This window comes from Selaginella moellendorffii, unplaced genomic scaffold (genome assembly GCF_000143415.4).
Source record: "Selaginella moellendorffii unplaced genomic scaffold, v1.0 SELMOscaffold_40, whole genome shotgun sequence".
Lineage (NCBI taxonomy): Eukaryota > Viridiplantae > Streptophyta > Lycopodiopsida > Selaginellales > Selaginellaceae > Selaginella > Selaginella moellendorffii.
In genome coordinates, this window is record NW_003314301.1 from 43,640 (window position 1) to 60,250 (window position 16,611).

The window sequence follows — 16,611 nt, forward strand, 5'->3', positions numbered from 1 at the left end:
ATATTGAGTGCAGATATGTGGTGCGCTTGTCTGCCCAGCCTTAAACAAAATATTCAGTCAAACTCATGAATCACTAGAATTTGAGTTATTCTCAGCAATTGTTATTAGTTTTAAATCTTCTCTCCTCCGATGTTTCCAATGTTTCTATGACTTTCCAGGTATCCAGTAGCTCAAAGTCATGTTCTTTTGAGTCACTAAAATGACTAATCCGTCGGTCCTGCGGATTCAAAATTTGGGATTGGGAACGAAGAAGTCAAACACGGCACTAAAAGAGACAACCACGCTGTAACTGAGGACACGGCACTGAAAAGAGACAACCGTACGAAAGAAGAAAGCCTACTTTGTTGTGAGAATGCTCGCTTTAGTGATTTCAAGGATCCCGCGGCCATATTCTCCCATGGGAAAATTGGTCCAAATGGTAATAGTCTTGAATTTCTCTGTCAAAAATCTATTGCTGTTTTTCAGTATCACACTATGCATCCAGGACTAGGTGAGAACGTTCACTTTGATCATTCCGTTCAAAGTCATGTGGCGATACTCTGAGACCCAGGTTTTTCCAAAGAGCCTTTGAAAGCACTTTCAAGGCTGCAAAATATATATGATATGGTAAGACTTGAACCATTCATTATTCATTTCTTGCTGTTTCTTTCAAATGGATGCGTGGAAGTTACTTGCTGTTTTCTTACTTTCTATCAGGCTCGTCGATCATGCAGATGCTGGAGATTTAGAAGTTGAAGCACTCTTGAACTTTAGGAAATCTGTACATGATCCTCTACTGTCGCTGAGTAGCTGGAACAGAGGAACAGATGTTTGCCAATGGAATGGTATCAATTGTTCCTCAGCACTGCCAGGCCAGATTTCTAGCATACAGCTCAACGATCTCTCACTTTCAGGACCTCTTCCGATTTTTACAATCCAAGCCCTACCTCAGCTACGCAACTTTTCTGTTTCAGGGAACAACCTCACAGAAATCAACATATCCTCTTCGCAGGAATGCTCTCTGGAGGTTCTTGACTTGTCAAGGAACCATTTCACTGGGGATTTTCTCGACACTCTTACTCTTTCATGCAAAGGCATGAGGATTTTGAACTTCTCATACAACAAGCTACAACACATTTCAGTGAAAAGGTCAATTGGGAATTCAATGGTTTCCGTCGATCTATCCTAATACCTTCTTCTTTCTTCACATCATGCAAGAGCTTGCAGTTTCTAGACGTTTCGAGCAATCAGCTGGTTGGAGAGATCCCTGAAGATATGTTCAAAAACTGCAAAAGTCTACGACAGCTTAACGTTTCATCCAACTTCTTCACAACATTTCGGATTGAGCATTGTACTAGTCTGCAGGAGTTGGACGTCTCGTTTAACAACATTTCTGAAACAGTTTTTTGGAACGATTGTGATGCTTTGAAGGTGCTCAACCTGTCAGATAATCACTTCTCTGGACCATTTCTCTCGGTATTTGCCAATCGAAGTTTACCTCAGGTTTTCAAGTCCCTGAAGGTTCTTCGAGCCGACCACAACAGTTTCACGGGTGAACTCCCTACAGTTCCTCAAACCCTCGAGGCTCTAGACTTGAGCTGCAACATGTTCATCAGTAGCAACACAAACATCTGCCTCCTAAACTCCAGACTCGAGTCTTTGGTGTTGGTATACAACAGATTGCATGGTCCGGTTTTGAGCTTTCACTGTGATAACCTACAAATGCTCGATCTGAGTCTCAACTCCATGACAGGATCACTTCCAGAGGATATATGCAGCAGACTTCCAAAGCTTCAACACCTCATCCTTTGGGGCAACAATCTCGAAGGCAGGATACCACCTACAATCGGCGACTGCAGTGAGTTGGTGACCCTGCATCTCAGTCACAACAATCTCTCCGGTGTTATACCAGAGGAGATATCTCGCTTGAAGAAAATGTACACGCTAGTTCTTAGCAACAACATGCTATCTGGATCAATCCCGGCATCTGTGGTACAGATACCAAGCCTTCGAGGTCTTCTACTTGGGCACAACAAGCTTGAGGGTGGTCTTCCAGTGGAGCTGAAAAACACCAGCAATCTAATCCAGCTTTCACTGAACGACAACCAGATGGCGGGAGAAATTCCAAGCTGGGTCGGCTGCTCAGTTAAAGAGACGCGGTATAATAATGATGTAACATTCCCCTACTTGATGGTGTTGCTGTTCAACATAGAGCCATCCATCTGCAAAGGCTACAACGAGGCCATGTTCATACTCCAGGGGATACGTTTCCATGAGTTTGAGCAACTTCCCATTGCAACCAGATGCCAAACTTGGTTCTACCTAGCACCTCCAGGTTTCAACATTTATTTAACTCCAAATCATACTAGCCACTGGTGCATCGATATCTCATTCAACAGCTTCACAGGAACAATCCCAACAGAATTCTGTGCGACTCAGAATTTGTATTGGCTGAACCTTGCACACAACTTGCTCACAGGGGCTATTCCTTCCACAATGGGCAACCTCAAGAACATTGAGTGGCTAGATCTCTCACAAAACCAGCTCGAATCACAGATCCCGGGCTCGCTTGCCGACCTCACCTTTTTGAAGTACTTCAACATCTCACACAACAGGCTTCTTGGAGGGATTCCACAGGCAGGGCAGCTTCCAGTTTTCCCAGCAAGCAGCTACGAAGGAAATCCGGGGCTGTGTGGCATCCCACTTGCAGAATGTCAACGTGCTGCTCCTGATGACCATAATTTGGATAATCATTCTGGTGGGAAGGATGAAGATGGAAGGATGCTGGCTGGCATTGTTGCTGCTGTTGTTTCATGTGTTTTATGGAGCTGTGCAGTATTCTTCAGCAAGAGTTGGGAAAGATTACTTCAACGGGTCTTGATGTCTTGGTTATATTATTGAGTTAAATTCAAACTGCAGTCAATAAAAGTGAAGATAATGTAGTCTATAAAAGTGAATACAATCTTTCAAGATTTCTAGCATACATACTTGCATTAGCAATGGTCATATGAGTGGTTTAGCAATGAAGAGCTTGTTGCTGATTTGCATTAGTCCCTACTTTTTCATGTCATGTGTTCATGACTTTGTTTCTGTATTATATGTAAGGATATAGATATGCATTAGTTGCATTTTCACTGTTGACACATCCAAAATATAACACAATCTCCGAGGTTCCAGAAAATCTAACTTGTCCAGGCTCAATTTCTTTAGCAATTAACACATATGTCAAAACTTGATTTTTATACTTACCCATCTTTATCTACTGTTCTCTTCTTAGGTTGCTTTAGTGCTAATAGTTAAGATGAAATATAGTATATAGTGTCTTTGCATGAACTACAAAAGATTGAATGATAAGATACTGAAAAATATGTTCTCAATCCCTCATATCAATGATTTGGTGTATTGTGGTGCTTGCTACTTTTCAAGGATTGATTTAAGATTAATGATATCATCAAATTAATATTAAGCTAGAAAGACAGTATTTCAAACAAGGACAAGTCACTATAAATTATTGGTGATGCCATTTGGTTTGACAAATATGCTTGCAACTTTTCAAAGGTTTAATGAATTAAGTTTTGCAACCTTACTTGGGGAATTTTGTGATTGATTATTTTGATTGTAGCGCACCTTATCTTTCTCCCCTTAAACCAACTGAAAAAGGGGCAATTGCTTGATGAGAGAGCCTTTAGTGACTATTTTATCTCTATTTATCCCCCAAAGTTCCAAGGATCCACGGTGACAGTATATCTAAATCTCATCCCATGATCACATGCACTACACTCATCCCCCCTTTAGAGATGTCAATGTCTTCATTGACTATTGACTAACAATCTTTACTGAGCCAAGGGGAACCAACACCTCCATTTCCGCATTGAATTTACTAATCCTTCCATTGTATAGATTAACTATTCCATGTGAAGCAATTAATCATCACCCGTATTGCAGTCCCATGGTGGATATTTTTGTCCGTGGATACTCCACACAAAAGGAAGGACGTACGCATGGATGCCCAATATGTACGATTTCAAATTTAGAGGTAGGAATATACCTTGCTCAAGGGTATATTATATTTTTTAAATAACCACTAATCAATGGGAATCAAACCCGTGCCATTTGCTTCGATACCATATGTAACGCACTTTATTTCTCTACTGGAAAAAGGGCAATTGCTTGATGAGAAAACTCTTAATAGCTATTTTATCCCCATTTATCCCCCAAGGTTTCAAAGATCTACGGTGACAATATATCTAAATCTTATTCCATGATCATATGCGTTATATTGATGATATCTTGGTATTTAGTGTTACCTTAGAAAAGCATGAAATGCATGTGAAACAAAGTGTTGGAATTCTTGAAAGACAACAAGAAATTGAATATCTTAAGCATTTGATTTTAGTGCATGGATTGAGAGTTGATCTAGCAAAGATCAAGGTTGTGGTTAAGTAGTATATATCACCTACTCCCTTAGCTGATCTTCTCCAAAACACATTGAAGCATACTATTATATATAATTGGGATGCAAAATGTCAAATGGCATTTATACAGTGGAAATAGTATTGTGTTTCTGCTTCAGTGTGGGCATCTTCTTGACACAACAAAATTAGCTGACTTGTGACAAGGAGTTATATGATATAGTTAATGCTATGAAGAAATGATGACATTATTTATATGGATTGGAGTTCTATATAGATTCAGACTATTAGTCTCTCCAATATTTTATTTATCAAACAAATCTTCAAGGCCACTTTGCATGTTGGTAAGAGTTCTTGTAGGAAATGTTAGTTAAGATCCAATATCGATGAGGGGTGACAATAAGGTGGTTGATGCATTACCTAGGATAGTGAATTATATCTCGTTTGTGAAATTATATAGTGATCTTTTGGATGAGCTTAAGGAGTTTGTTGACTTCAAATCCTTTATCATTAATATGCACATGAAGATTTGAAGAGGGATGCTTCTATTGTTGTGAAGGGGGACAATTTTATGTCATTTGAGATACAAGATGGAATCTTGGTGAAGAAGGGTTATATAGTGGTTCCTTATGTTGATAAGCTCATCAAAAGGATTTTGGTGGAGTGTCATGATATGCCAAATGTTGGGCATCCAAAGGTATTAAGGGTGCATATGTTGGTAAAAACACATTTGTTTTGGCTTGGGATGAAGTTAGATGTAGAAAAGTATATATACAATTGTTTGACCTACTAGGTAATTAAATCTGATCATTAGAAGCTCATTGACCTTTACCATCCTCTACGTATACTTGAGCATAAGTGGGATAGCATCTCGATGAACTTTATCACTAATTTGCCCAAAACCTTTCAAGAAAATGATATTATTTGGGTTGATATGAATTGTTTGATGAAGATTGGCTCACTTTTTCCCCATGAAGACAAGTCTTAAAGCTTTTGATCTTCCTTAGTTATTTGTAAACTAATTATTTAGTCTGTATGGTTTGCTAGGTGATATTATAAGTGATTGGGATCTCAAATTCATGTCAAAGTTTTAGCAAATAGTATTTGAAAAATTAGAGACTAAGTTGAACATGAGTAGAGGTGAGCATCCACAATTTGATAGATAAACAAAGGGCATAAATCAATTGTTGGAAGATATGCTATGATCATTTATGGGAAACTTGATTAAGCAAGATGTATGGGAGAAGTATTTACCTTTGCTTCAATTTGCTCACAATAGACTAAATAATTGGCTATTGACATATCTTTATTTATGGTGATATATAGCTGCAAGCCAAGGTCTCTTGTGGGTTTGAGTTTAGCTTTAGTTCAAGTGCTTTTTGCTTGTGATTTCCTAGAGGATATACAAGACAAACTTAAGTTGGCAAAGTTGAATATAAGGCAAACTCAAGATCGAGACAAGAGATTAACTGATAAGCATTATCATCATTAGGAATAAAAAGTTGGTGATAAGGTTTTCCTTAAGTTGTCTAATATGCTCAGGTCTCTCAAAGGAGGTAGTAATATTAAGTTGTCTTTGTAGTATTATAGGCTTTGTGCAATTTTGCAATGTGTGGGAGATCTTCCTTACATTTTAGACTTGCTAGCTAGCTCTAAAATTCATTCGAAGTTCCATGTGAGCAAGTTAAAAACATGTTTATACTTTAGCAATATCTTGGATTAGCTCATCATCCAGGTTCTAGAGATTGATGCTGAGAAAAGCTAGTCTAGCATATATTCTTGTTCAAAGGTTGGTGAAAATATGCTATAAAACGACTCAGGAATTGTCAATTCAATAGAATGGCTATTCTAGTGATGAAACTACATAGGAAACTAAAGATGAGATGAAAAGAATATTTCCAAGTTTTGACTATGATTTGGACAATATTCCTAAGGAAGGGGAGAAGTAATTTTTATACCATATAAGTCATTTTACTCTTGTTATTTCTCTTGTTTTTATGACTGTATCATCATACTTGCCATTTCCCTCTATATTTACTGGAGGTATATTTGGCCGTATTTGCTTCTTATAGGATTCAAACCCTGGACCTATAGTGACAAGATTCGAACCCAAGATTTACCATGCATGTGCATACATACATGGGCATCCAAGATTGGTATGGACCCATGCCTAAATTAGTTTCCTGGATTAGCTCAAGAATTGATCAGATTAGTTTCCAAGGACTCTATAAAAGTAGAGTTTTTAGGACTTTGTATTTAGAGTGTTCAACATAAACTTTTTTTCCTTAATCTTTTCCTTTGTATTTGTCTTTTGATTTTGTCTTTTTCCTTATCATCTCTTTCTCTCACTGACGAGTTCCTAACAGTTTGAACACTCTGATATCCATGGCTTCCTCTTGTTCAGCTTCAATCATATCTTAATATTCTACAGAAGTCATATCAAATGTTAGAACAATCCAACACTACTCTTCAGTCATAACTCTAGCAAGTTCTTCAACACCAACAATGGCTCCCTTCCTTAGAATTGAAGATTGGTATGCCAACAAAAATTGATGGTATATGATCTAAGTTTCATGGATTTCTCAACCAAGTGAAGCTTCGAATCGTTATGTAGCTTGCTTGCTATTTCATTGCAACTTCTTGTGTAGGATTGATCAGATCTCTTCTCACTGGAACTCCTCTTTCTTGGTTCTCCGCTCTTTTTAAGAAGAATAATCCTGTCCTCCAAGATTTTGATCTTTTTATTCAATGCTTCATTAGTATGTTCAGCGATACTGATTGAGAGTACATCACCATCAACAATTTACAGCAATTATGCCAAGGCTCTAAGTCTACATCCACCTATGCTTCTGAGTTCTAGATGGTTGCCACTGACATCTTGTGGGATGATGCAACTCTCAAAGAACACTTTCGGCTTGGTTTGTGTGATGATATGAAAGATTTGATGCTTTCTCATCCAGATCCTACATCTCTCATGATGGGCATCAATCTTGCTGTTTGGTGTGATAATTGACTTCAAGAATGTCGGCTGGAACGACATCCAAATTTTGTTTCATGTGCAGCACCCCTGGTTTTTGAGAACCCCGTACATGAGCTAGGTGCAGTTCCAATGGAGATTGGAGCTACCCGACGGTGACGTCTTTCTCATGCTAAGAGACAACATTGGATTGAGAACCACTTATGTATGTATTATGGAGATGTAGATCACATCCGGCAACAGTGTCCTCATCTTCCATCAAGATCACAAGCACAAAGACCCCAGGATTTTCTCCGTTCTCTACACTAGCATCTCCCTCTAACATTATAACTGAGTCTGTGTTTAGGAAGTTCTTCCCATCCAACTTTGAGTCCTTTCTAAACATACATTGATTTCATTGCGCAACAAAATACTATCCCACGTTTGGAAGCTCAGGGAGTTTTGATGTTCAAAAGAGGGAACTGGCTGCCTACTTTGCAAATGTGAAGCAGGAAACTGGAAGTAAATTCACATAGCATTTATCCATTAATCTCATACTACGGAAGAGGACATTTGCAGCTCACCTGGTAAGTTGGAAATGTTATATTCAAAATTTAAAGAGTATATATATACAGGAATTACAATTACGATGCTTCTGGAAAGGCTTTCAACATGAACCTCCTCCAAAATCTAGACCAGGTTGCTCAGAATGGCGTCCTTTAGTGGAGGTCATCAATGTGGTTTTGGATGCAAAATTCGAATTGCCACACCGCAATAACATAGAACCAAGGATTTGGAGCTACAATTCGAGCCATCAATGGAGGTCAGGATTGTGGCAAGGGCAGTGAGACACATGCACAGAACCATATCAATTATTACAAGGACTTTGCTCACAGTTGGGTGTTTCATCAGGCTGTGCTTAAACAAATGTTTTTAAAAGTTATTATTAATCAACTAATTAGTAATTAATTATAAGTTATGATGATGCTTTTCAACCTAAAGCTTCAAGTTTCCCTGCTAGAACATGAAGGACAAGAAGACTTAGCGAGAGAGGGGGATAGAGCATGTATACCAAGGTGTGGCAATAAAGAGACTTATTTGGAGATCATCTTTGAGTTTTAAGACAACAATCATATCATTTCTGCAGCTCTAGAAACGATCAGCGACATCAAGTGCTCACTCAACAGTTGATTATCATGGAGTTCTTGTCAATTGCGGCAGTTCTAGTGATTGCTGAGTTATTTGCTCCAGGCTTGGGTTTCCAGTGTCCAAAAGCCATGTTCTGGTTTGGGGATTCTATTGTCGATACAGAGAATGTTCAAGCAGCAGCTCCGTTTATTAGTGCCGCAGAGTATAAGCCTTATGGCATGACTTTCTTCAGTAAGCCATCAAAGAGATACTCAGATGGTCGTGTGGTTGTCGACTTTTTTGGTAATTGTGTGTGTTGATTAAACAGCATTTGATGTTATTTGTGAATGTTTTTGCAGCGGAGGCTTTTGAGTATGATAGATTCCTGGATAACATTTTGCAAAGTATTAACTTGAATTATGCCAATGGGGTGAATTTTGCGGTCTCTGGAGCAACTGCTTTGAACACCAGCCTCGAAGTTCCACTGTACCTTCCAGTTCAGATTGACCAGTTTCTGAGGTTCAAGCAAGATGCTTACTACAGCAGACATGGTAAAGGTAATGATTCTTCTCAGACTTTGCAAAGGTAGTGTCATTCATGGATTCTTCTGTAGGGATGTAAAAGCTAGTTCCTTATTATCATCATCTAAAGACTGCTCTGTATGTGGTTGTCATAAGTATTAATGACCTCAATTCCTACTTGTTGGAGCAAAGAAGCCCTGAGAATGTAACAGTTGAGGTTGTTCCATATGTTGTGAGAGCCATACCAACCTGATGCATAGTTTAGCTCCCGCTTGCATTCATGTATTTGTTCTGTGTCCAACTTAGGTCTAAGCTCAAGTTCCACACTATATTAGTTGGTGGAGTACTTATATCCTTGCGTTAAGCTACCAATATGTTGAAATAGTGCCAAACTTCATTTGACTCCATTTTACGATTCTTGAGCGTATAGTCTAAGGAACGAAGGGACAAAAGCTCAGAGCGACTTAGAATAATTTTAGAGCATTTAGTATTCTAATGCCAAAACTAACACACTTCGTGCTTCAATTATTTCGCTCATTAACTCCATATTTAGGAGTTTGGCTCCATTCCTTTGTTCAATGGCCCAAAACCCTGAAACTTGGGTTCTGCTCCATTATCCTTAGACATGTGACATATGACATGTGATTCTATGGTAAATCACTATAGGATAAAAGGTGAAACCATATGTGTTACAACTTTATTATTGCCTCTATACTTATATTAGATTTTAGCACACATTTCCTACAAGAACTTCTGCCAATGAGTAAGGTGGCCTTGAAGGTCCTTTTAATGATTGAAATACTGAAGAGACTGATGGTTTGAATCCACAATAATTGTTATACTGATAAATGTAGAATTAATATAAATAAAAAACTGTGTTGAATATTTAGTAGTTTTTAAACCTTTTCACTATTTTAGTGGAAGTCTAATCTATATAAATAATGTTGCCATTCCTTCACAACATACAACTCCTTATCTCAAGTAGGCCAATTCCATTGTATAATATCAAACTTTGTGGCTCATGACTGTGAAAGAATGCCTAACTTGAAGCAACAGAACCCTAATAACAATATCACTCATATTATTGCTTATCATTATTTATTAATCACTTTAGCATTTGTTAACCCATTTAGAATAATCCTTACTTTGATGTTGAGCCTTGTGGCAATGAAAACAATTGCCCTTTACCTTGTCCATTTCTCCGTGGTCTAAATGAAATTTCTTAGCCTTATTGCCATCTCCATATTTTGAGCCATGCAATGGGTATTTCTTCCCTGAATATGAAACATTGGTAGGCTGGTCATCACATTGACTACCCCATAGACCATCCCATTGACCTGAGTTGACTAATGGTTTTGGAGAAAAGATCTAAACCTTAATAATAGCATCAGTCAATGTTTTTAGAAAATCCTTCTTGACATTTTGGTGCACATCCATTGAGCTCAAACTTTTGATAAAACATTGCACCTTTAACAATTCATTAAAGGTACTTATAAAACTAAGGCAAAGATCATAGAATTGATAGGCATATGCATCCAAAGATAAAGTCCTTTGCCTGATCTCTAGTAGCTGGTTTATGAGATCAACATCTTTAAACTTCTTGACAAATGAAGCGTAAAAAATCTTTTTCAAATCACTTTAAGAAGTTCACTTAGAATTAACTTTGATGTAATTCTTCCACCACAAAGAAGCATGGCCTGTCAGCTTTGTCATAAAAATAAATAAATTTTCACCTTATCCTCACAAGGATTGTGAGACCAACAACTTTCCCACAATGTCAACCAAGAATCAACTTTTTATCTATCACAAATATTTGGTGATAACTTCCATTCCACAATACTATAATTCTTGACATGTTTAATGTACCAATGGTAATCACGAATATGAGATTGATTCAACCCTTCAAGGTTCATATGAAATAAGAAATCTTTAATGAAATTAATGGAATCCTTAACCTTCTTAATGACGTTCTGAACCTCAATAATCTAGTGACTATACTATACTACAACACCATCAAGAGTTTTTTCCTCATCATCATGATTGTCATCACTAACACCATACACTTCATCAAGATCTATATCCCACTCATTTGCCATCCCCAAAAAAACATGTTATTCCAATACCTATAAAATTAACAAGGAGTAAACCCTAGGCCAATCTCCCAACCCTTAATGCATTACAGCCTTAAAGCCATAAAATATTCTTAGAATATTCCTGTGATTTGTTCTGGCAGATTGTAAATGTAATTGCTCTTAGGGGATTGGATCAGCCTCTGCAGAAACGTCCCATTGAGTAGGTACGGACAGTAAACATAAACCTGTTGGTAACCAATTTGCTATATGCTCTAAAAATATAATACTTATATAGTGAATATTCCATTATCAATCTGTACATACCAAAGTTACCATCAGATTTGAGCTTGCTGTTGCCCACAGATGTCCAAATACTCTCATCTGTTCATTCGAGGCTCCAATCACCTGGGAGAGCAGAGCAAGGACAATGAATGCACAGGCAAACCTTGAGCCCCCTAGCACTAAATTTTGATCCCAAGAGTGAAGAAACAGCACTTTCGTTGCCAGAACCATACTCATACAATGCTGAAGCAATCTGACAGGTCGAAAATAACGAACACAACTTAGAGCACACAAGCACAAACTAAATCAGCATTGATTACTGAGCTATCGTTTGGTGAATCTCCTCTGTAGAACCGATCGTTTATGCTCTGATGAGAATCAGAGTGAGGTCACTTTGACAACATTTCTCACCGTTGATTCAAATATGAGAGTAATTGTTTGGCCTCTGCAATAAAGAGCTTCGAACCAGTGACCAAAGGACCAGAAAATCATGTGGACTAAACACAAAAAGTAAGGAAAATATAAGTTCAAAAATCGCCGCCAGCCCACGTACCTTGTCCACAAAGAGCTTCATGATGTGATCTCCAAATCTGTTTACTTGAAGACATAGCAAAAATTCCAACGCATTTAAGCTCACCTGCACATTATTGATTACTTAGTGTTGGATTTTTCTGTTAAGAGAGCTTACCGCAAATGTATCCCTTTCAGCTCTTTCGTGGTCTCCCCATATACGGGTGTCAAATATGCGTAGCACGTTCTCAGCTGGACCACCCTCTAGATGACAAAGCTCTAAATGCCACCAGTTATGACTATGCCTGCAAGAGAAAAAACAGAAACCAGAAGTGAGTTTGTATCACATCTATTTGAAAGAAGATCTTCTCAATCGTTAGATTCCAATGGAAACATTCAGCCCTTCATCCTCCAATCTAAAGCAGATTCCTTGGAATGCAATCCTTCCTTTAAGGTGCGATGTTCCACGAGGCATAGCGCTACAAGTGAGTCATTCCATCTCAAGCATTGCCTTGTGGACGTTCTCACCAAGTCTGGAGGGCTGGAGGAGGCCGAGGAGCTCATGCATAGCATGCCAGGTCCAGCTCCCTAGCATCCGAGAGAATAAGAAACCAGGCCACCTGTTGCTCGGACAAGCAATCTCCCAAACCCTTGGCTTTGACCAGTTTTGCCCTCCTTGGTCTTCTGCAAGAAGCGTATGAATCACTGACAATCCCGTAATTGTGTGGAGGTCTTCATTCTCCCAGTTAACCCTCCCAGAGTGCTTCCATGACGAGTTGCCTAGCTCCACCATTGCCTATGGCTTGAAAAGGAGATTCAATAAGCAAGCTTCGGACTGGATAGAAAGAAATCCATGCACAAGTCCAATGGTGCAGTCTCTACGAAATAACACAAAACAAGGTTTTTTCAACACAAAGAGCCTCTTGTAACGTGTGAAAGAAAAGCAGAGCAAGAACAACAGATTTCACTTCAACACCCACATTGATTCATGTATGGCTGTATATATATATACAACTTCAATCAAATCAGAAATCACTAGAGATCTAATCAAGATTTGGACTGCTTTTGATATGAATCGTCTTGCTTGTCATGTTCATCATTATTCCTACACTCCGCCTTCAAGCTGAGGGCACTTGACACTCCAAGTTGATTCCTTAGCTTGATGAATGTGAGCTTTGAAAGTGGCTTGGTTAGAAGGTCTGCCAATTGATACTGTGAAGGAACATATTCCAGGTGAAGATCTCCAGCTGCTACACATTCGCGAATGAAGTGATGCTTCATGTCTATATGTTTCGTACAAGCATGAAACATAGGATTCTTTGACATGGCAATTGCACCTCTGCTGTCGCAATGCAGAATGGTCACATCTGATTGCTGTTGATTGAGTTCTCCAAGAGATTGATGAAGCCAGATGATCTCCCTTGCTGCTGTACTGGTAACTACGTACTCTGCTTCTGCACTGGAAAGAGCAACCATCATTTGCTTCTTGCTTCCCTGTGAAACTGGAGCACCAGCAATTGTGCAGCAAATTCTGGAGGTTGAATGTTGTGTATCCAAGCCCAATCTGCATCACAGTAAGCTTGAAGAACAAGTTTGGACTGATTTGAGCATTTGTAAACCAATCCATGAGCAACTATTCCTTTCAAATACCTCAAAACTCTCTTTGCCATCTGCCAATGATAACAACTCGGAGACTGCATGTATCAGTTGAGGAGACCAACAGCAAAGGAGATGTCGGGGCGAGTCATGTTGGCGAGGTAGAGTAGTCCTCCAACAAGTGATCAGTAGACCGAGGGCTGATCAAATAAATCATCCATCTTGCTTATGAACTTGATGCCAGTGATGACTGGTGTAGCCACGGATTTGCAATTTGTCATGTTGAACTGGTTGAGAAGCTTCTTCACATATTGGTGCTGTGTGAGGGTGATTGTTCTGTCTGCTTCATCCCTAACAGCTGTTGTACAGCTCCTAAGTCCTTCATCACAAACCTATCCATGAGCTTGACCTTCACATCCTTCAAAATAGTGTCATTATTGCTGACAATCAAACCATTGTCCACATAAACTGCCATCACAACAAAGTGATCACCCTGCTAAAGAAGATATAGATTTCCATTACTGTTCAACCTTTATATACCAAGACCCATAAGAAAAGAATCCAAACATTCATACCACTGACAGGAAACCTGCTTAAGGCCATAAAGAGCCTTGTGAAGCTTGCAAACGAGTTTGAAGCGCTGTGATCCAAAAAGCTCAAAGCCTGGGGGTTGCCACATAAATATCTCCTCCTTCAAGTTTCCATTAAGGAAGGCTGTTTTTACATCTATGTGATGTGCGCGCAAACCAAACTCCGCTAAAGCGTTCTGATACTTGTCTGCTTCACAATTGGTGAGAACATCTCATCAAAATCCACTCCAGGAACTTGTGAATATCCTTGAGCAACATGTCTTGCCTTGTAATGCTGAACTATCCATCAAGATTTCTGTGAAGCTTGAACACCCAGTATAGTCTGACAACTTCACATCCTTTAGGAGCTTCCACCAAGTCATAAGTCTAGTTCTCATCAAGAGAATTCAACTCATCTTGCATTGCTGAAATCCACTTATTTGCATCAGGAGTTTGAATCGCCTGCTCAAAGTTGATTGGTTCATAAGCTATTTCTGTTGCTGCAAAAGACCACTGCTTGGGATGAGGTGCTTTCCTTGATCGTCCAGATGATGGCCGCCCATAGTTCTCCATGTTGAATGGTAGATCACGTGTGATTCTGTTGACTTCTCCAATTCGTGCACGATGAGCAGCATTGCCCTGTTCTTCAGGAAGAACAGATCTAGAGACTGGTGTTGGATGGTCGTCTACTGAAGGAGATGAGGGATAGATGATTGTCAGATCATCGTCATCTTCATCAACGTCTTCAACACCATCCCAACTCCATTCTTCTGGAGTCCAGTTTGTGTTTTGATCTGAGCTTCCTTCTTCTTGAACGTGATCTTTGTAGAGTGTTCCTTCATTAAAACGAACGTCAGTGCTTACAAAAACGATGATGATGATGATGATGATTACCAGGCTGGTATAGGTGATATCCTTTTGAATTGAAGTCATATCCAACAAGAAAGGCCAGCTTGCTTCTGCTATGAATTGCTTGAATTTGCTGAAGACTTCATCTTTGTGATGAAGAAAGAAGACGTCTGTGTGCCTCGAGAAATCATTTGTAAATGTCACAAAATACTTCAAGCAAACAGTCACATGGGTCCACAAACATCTGAGTGAACAAGCTGCAAGGGACAAGTGCTTCTAATCACAGCAGGTTTGAAAGTACGATGGGTTTACTTGCCAAGAACGCAAGTGTGACATTTTGCTGAACTTTGAAGAACGTGGTTGTTGAAGCCATCCACAAGCTCCTGCTTCTGCATACACCTGATGAGAGGGGGATTGGCATGTGCAAGTCGAGCATGCCAAAGAGAACTATCTGCAGTCATGCATATCTCAAGAGCGTTTGATTTTTCTCCAGAAGCTATCTCCTTCTCAAATAGGTTACCACATCTGGAAAATGCATGGACGACCATTTGCAAGAACTTGACATTGATGTTTGGAGAAATTCACATCCAGACCTTCATCCGTAAGCCTGGCTACAGAAACCAGATTCTTCACTATCTTTGGAACATACCATGCATTCTTCAAGAGCAGAGACTTTCTTCCCAGTGGAACTCACACATCCCCAGTTGCGCGAACAGGTAAAATGCTTCCATCTCCCACATGAATGCACTTCCCTTTTGCAGCATGCAACTGCACAAAGTTCGACCGGCTTTGCATCAGTGAATCGATGGTCAATTTTTCAGAAACATTTGGAACTGCTACCTTAGATGATGCCACAAGTTCATGTGTTTCCCCTTCCTAAGCATTTGCTGCAAGCCCTATGTTCATGCACTGCAGCCAAGTTGCAACTGGGCAATCCTTGGAGTAGTGTCCTGGCATCCCACAGGTCCAGCATTCCTGTTTGTTCTTGCCCACAAAACAATCTCGAACTGCTGCTTCTTTACCAGAATTCCATGAATTCTGCTGCTGCTGCAGATTTCCCCTAAACCCACAACCTCTGCCTCATCCTCCTCTTCCGTGGCCTCCTCTGCCTTGATGATTTCCAGCCCACAGAGCTAAATCAGTCCCCGACTGATTGCTTGATGCAGAAACATTTGATGTAAACTGTGACATCAAAACATGGAAAGGCTTCTGATCAAAGTCCACAATCAAACCTCTCACAGCCAGCTCCAAGCGTAAAGTTTGATCAGCTTGTTCAAAGTTGAGCGACATCATGCGAATGGTAGGGATGAAAGAACTAAAAGAAGAATCTTGCATGGCCTCGCAAAGCGCTAGAACTTTCTTGCTTTTGTTGAACGCCGCCAGACTGCCTTCAAGCTCCATCCACAAATCTTGCATCTTGGCGAGGAACTCTTCAAAGTTCTCACCTGGATGAAAACGGGTCTCACGAATGCAAGTCTCGACCATGCTGATCTTGGAGAGGGAAAGAACAGCATACTTGTTGTGAAGATGAGCCCAGATCTCACAAGCACTCTTATGATGCAAACGCATCATAAGGGCATCTGCAAGGTTAGAAAGAATCAATCCTTTTGCTCGAGATTCCTTCTTTTCCAGCGCAGCTTGTTCCCCAAGATCAAGCTGTTGTCGAGCTGCTGCAACAGAGGCACGAATTGCCTCTCTTCATCCACAACTTCTCCTTCCACTGAAGTTGAAGCTCCC

General features: G+C 39.7%; 1 protein-coding gene across 1 annotated transcript; it reads left to right on the plus strand.

The window, feature by feature from the left end:
• Positions 1 to 398: 398 nt before the first annotated feature.
• Positions 399 to 9,064, plus strand: LOC112349542 (receptor-like protein kinase BRI1-like 3). The gene is made up of 8 exons (XM_024684127.1): positions 399 to 418; positions 466 to 606; positions 697 to 1,147; positions 1,231 to 2,814; positions 7,252 to 7,391; positions 7,860 to 7,934; positions 8,495 to 8,727; positions 8,835 to 9,064. Exons 2-8 carry the CDS (start codon positions 599 to 601, stop codon positions 9,062 to 9,064), a joined length of 2,721 nt encoding a protein of 906 aa, XP_024539895.1. The 5' UTR covers positions 399 to 418; positions 466 to 598.
• The last annotated feature ends 7,547 nt before the right edge of the window (positions 9,065 to 16,611 follow it).

Bases quoted from the DNA above. Each gene is read 5' to 3' on its own strand.
- LOC112349542 (XM_024684127.1), top strand. The intron at 7,392-7,859 runs GTGTGATAATTG...AATGTGAAGCAG, and splicing joins GGCATCAATCTTGCTGTTTG to GAAACTGGAAGTAAATTCAC. The intron at 8,728-8,834 runs GTAAGCCATCAA...ATGTTTTTGCAG, and splicing joins TTATGGCATGACTTTCTTCA to CGGAGGCTTTTGAGTATGAT.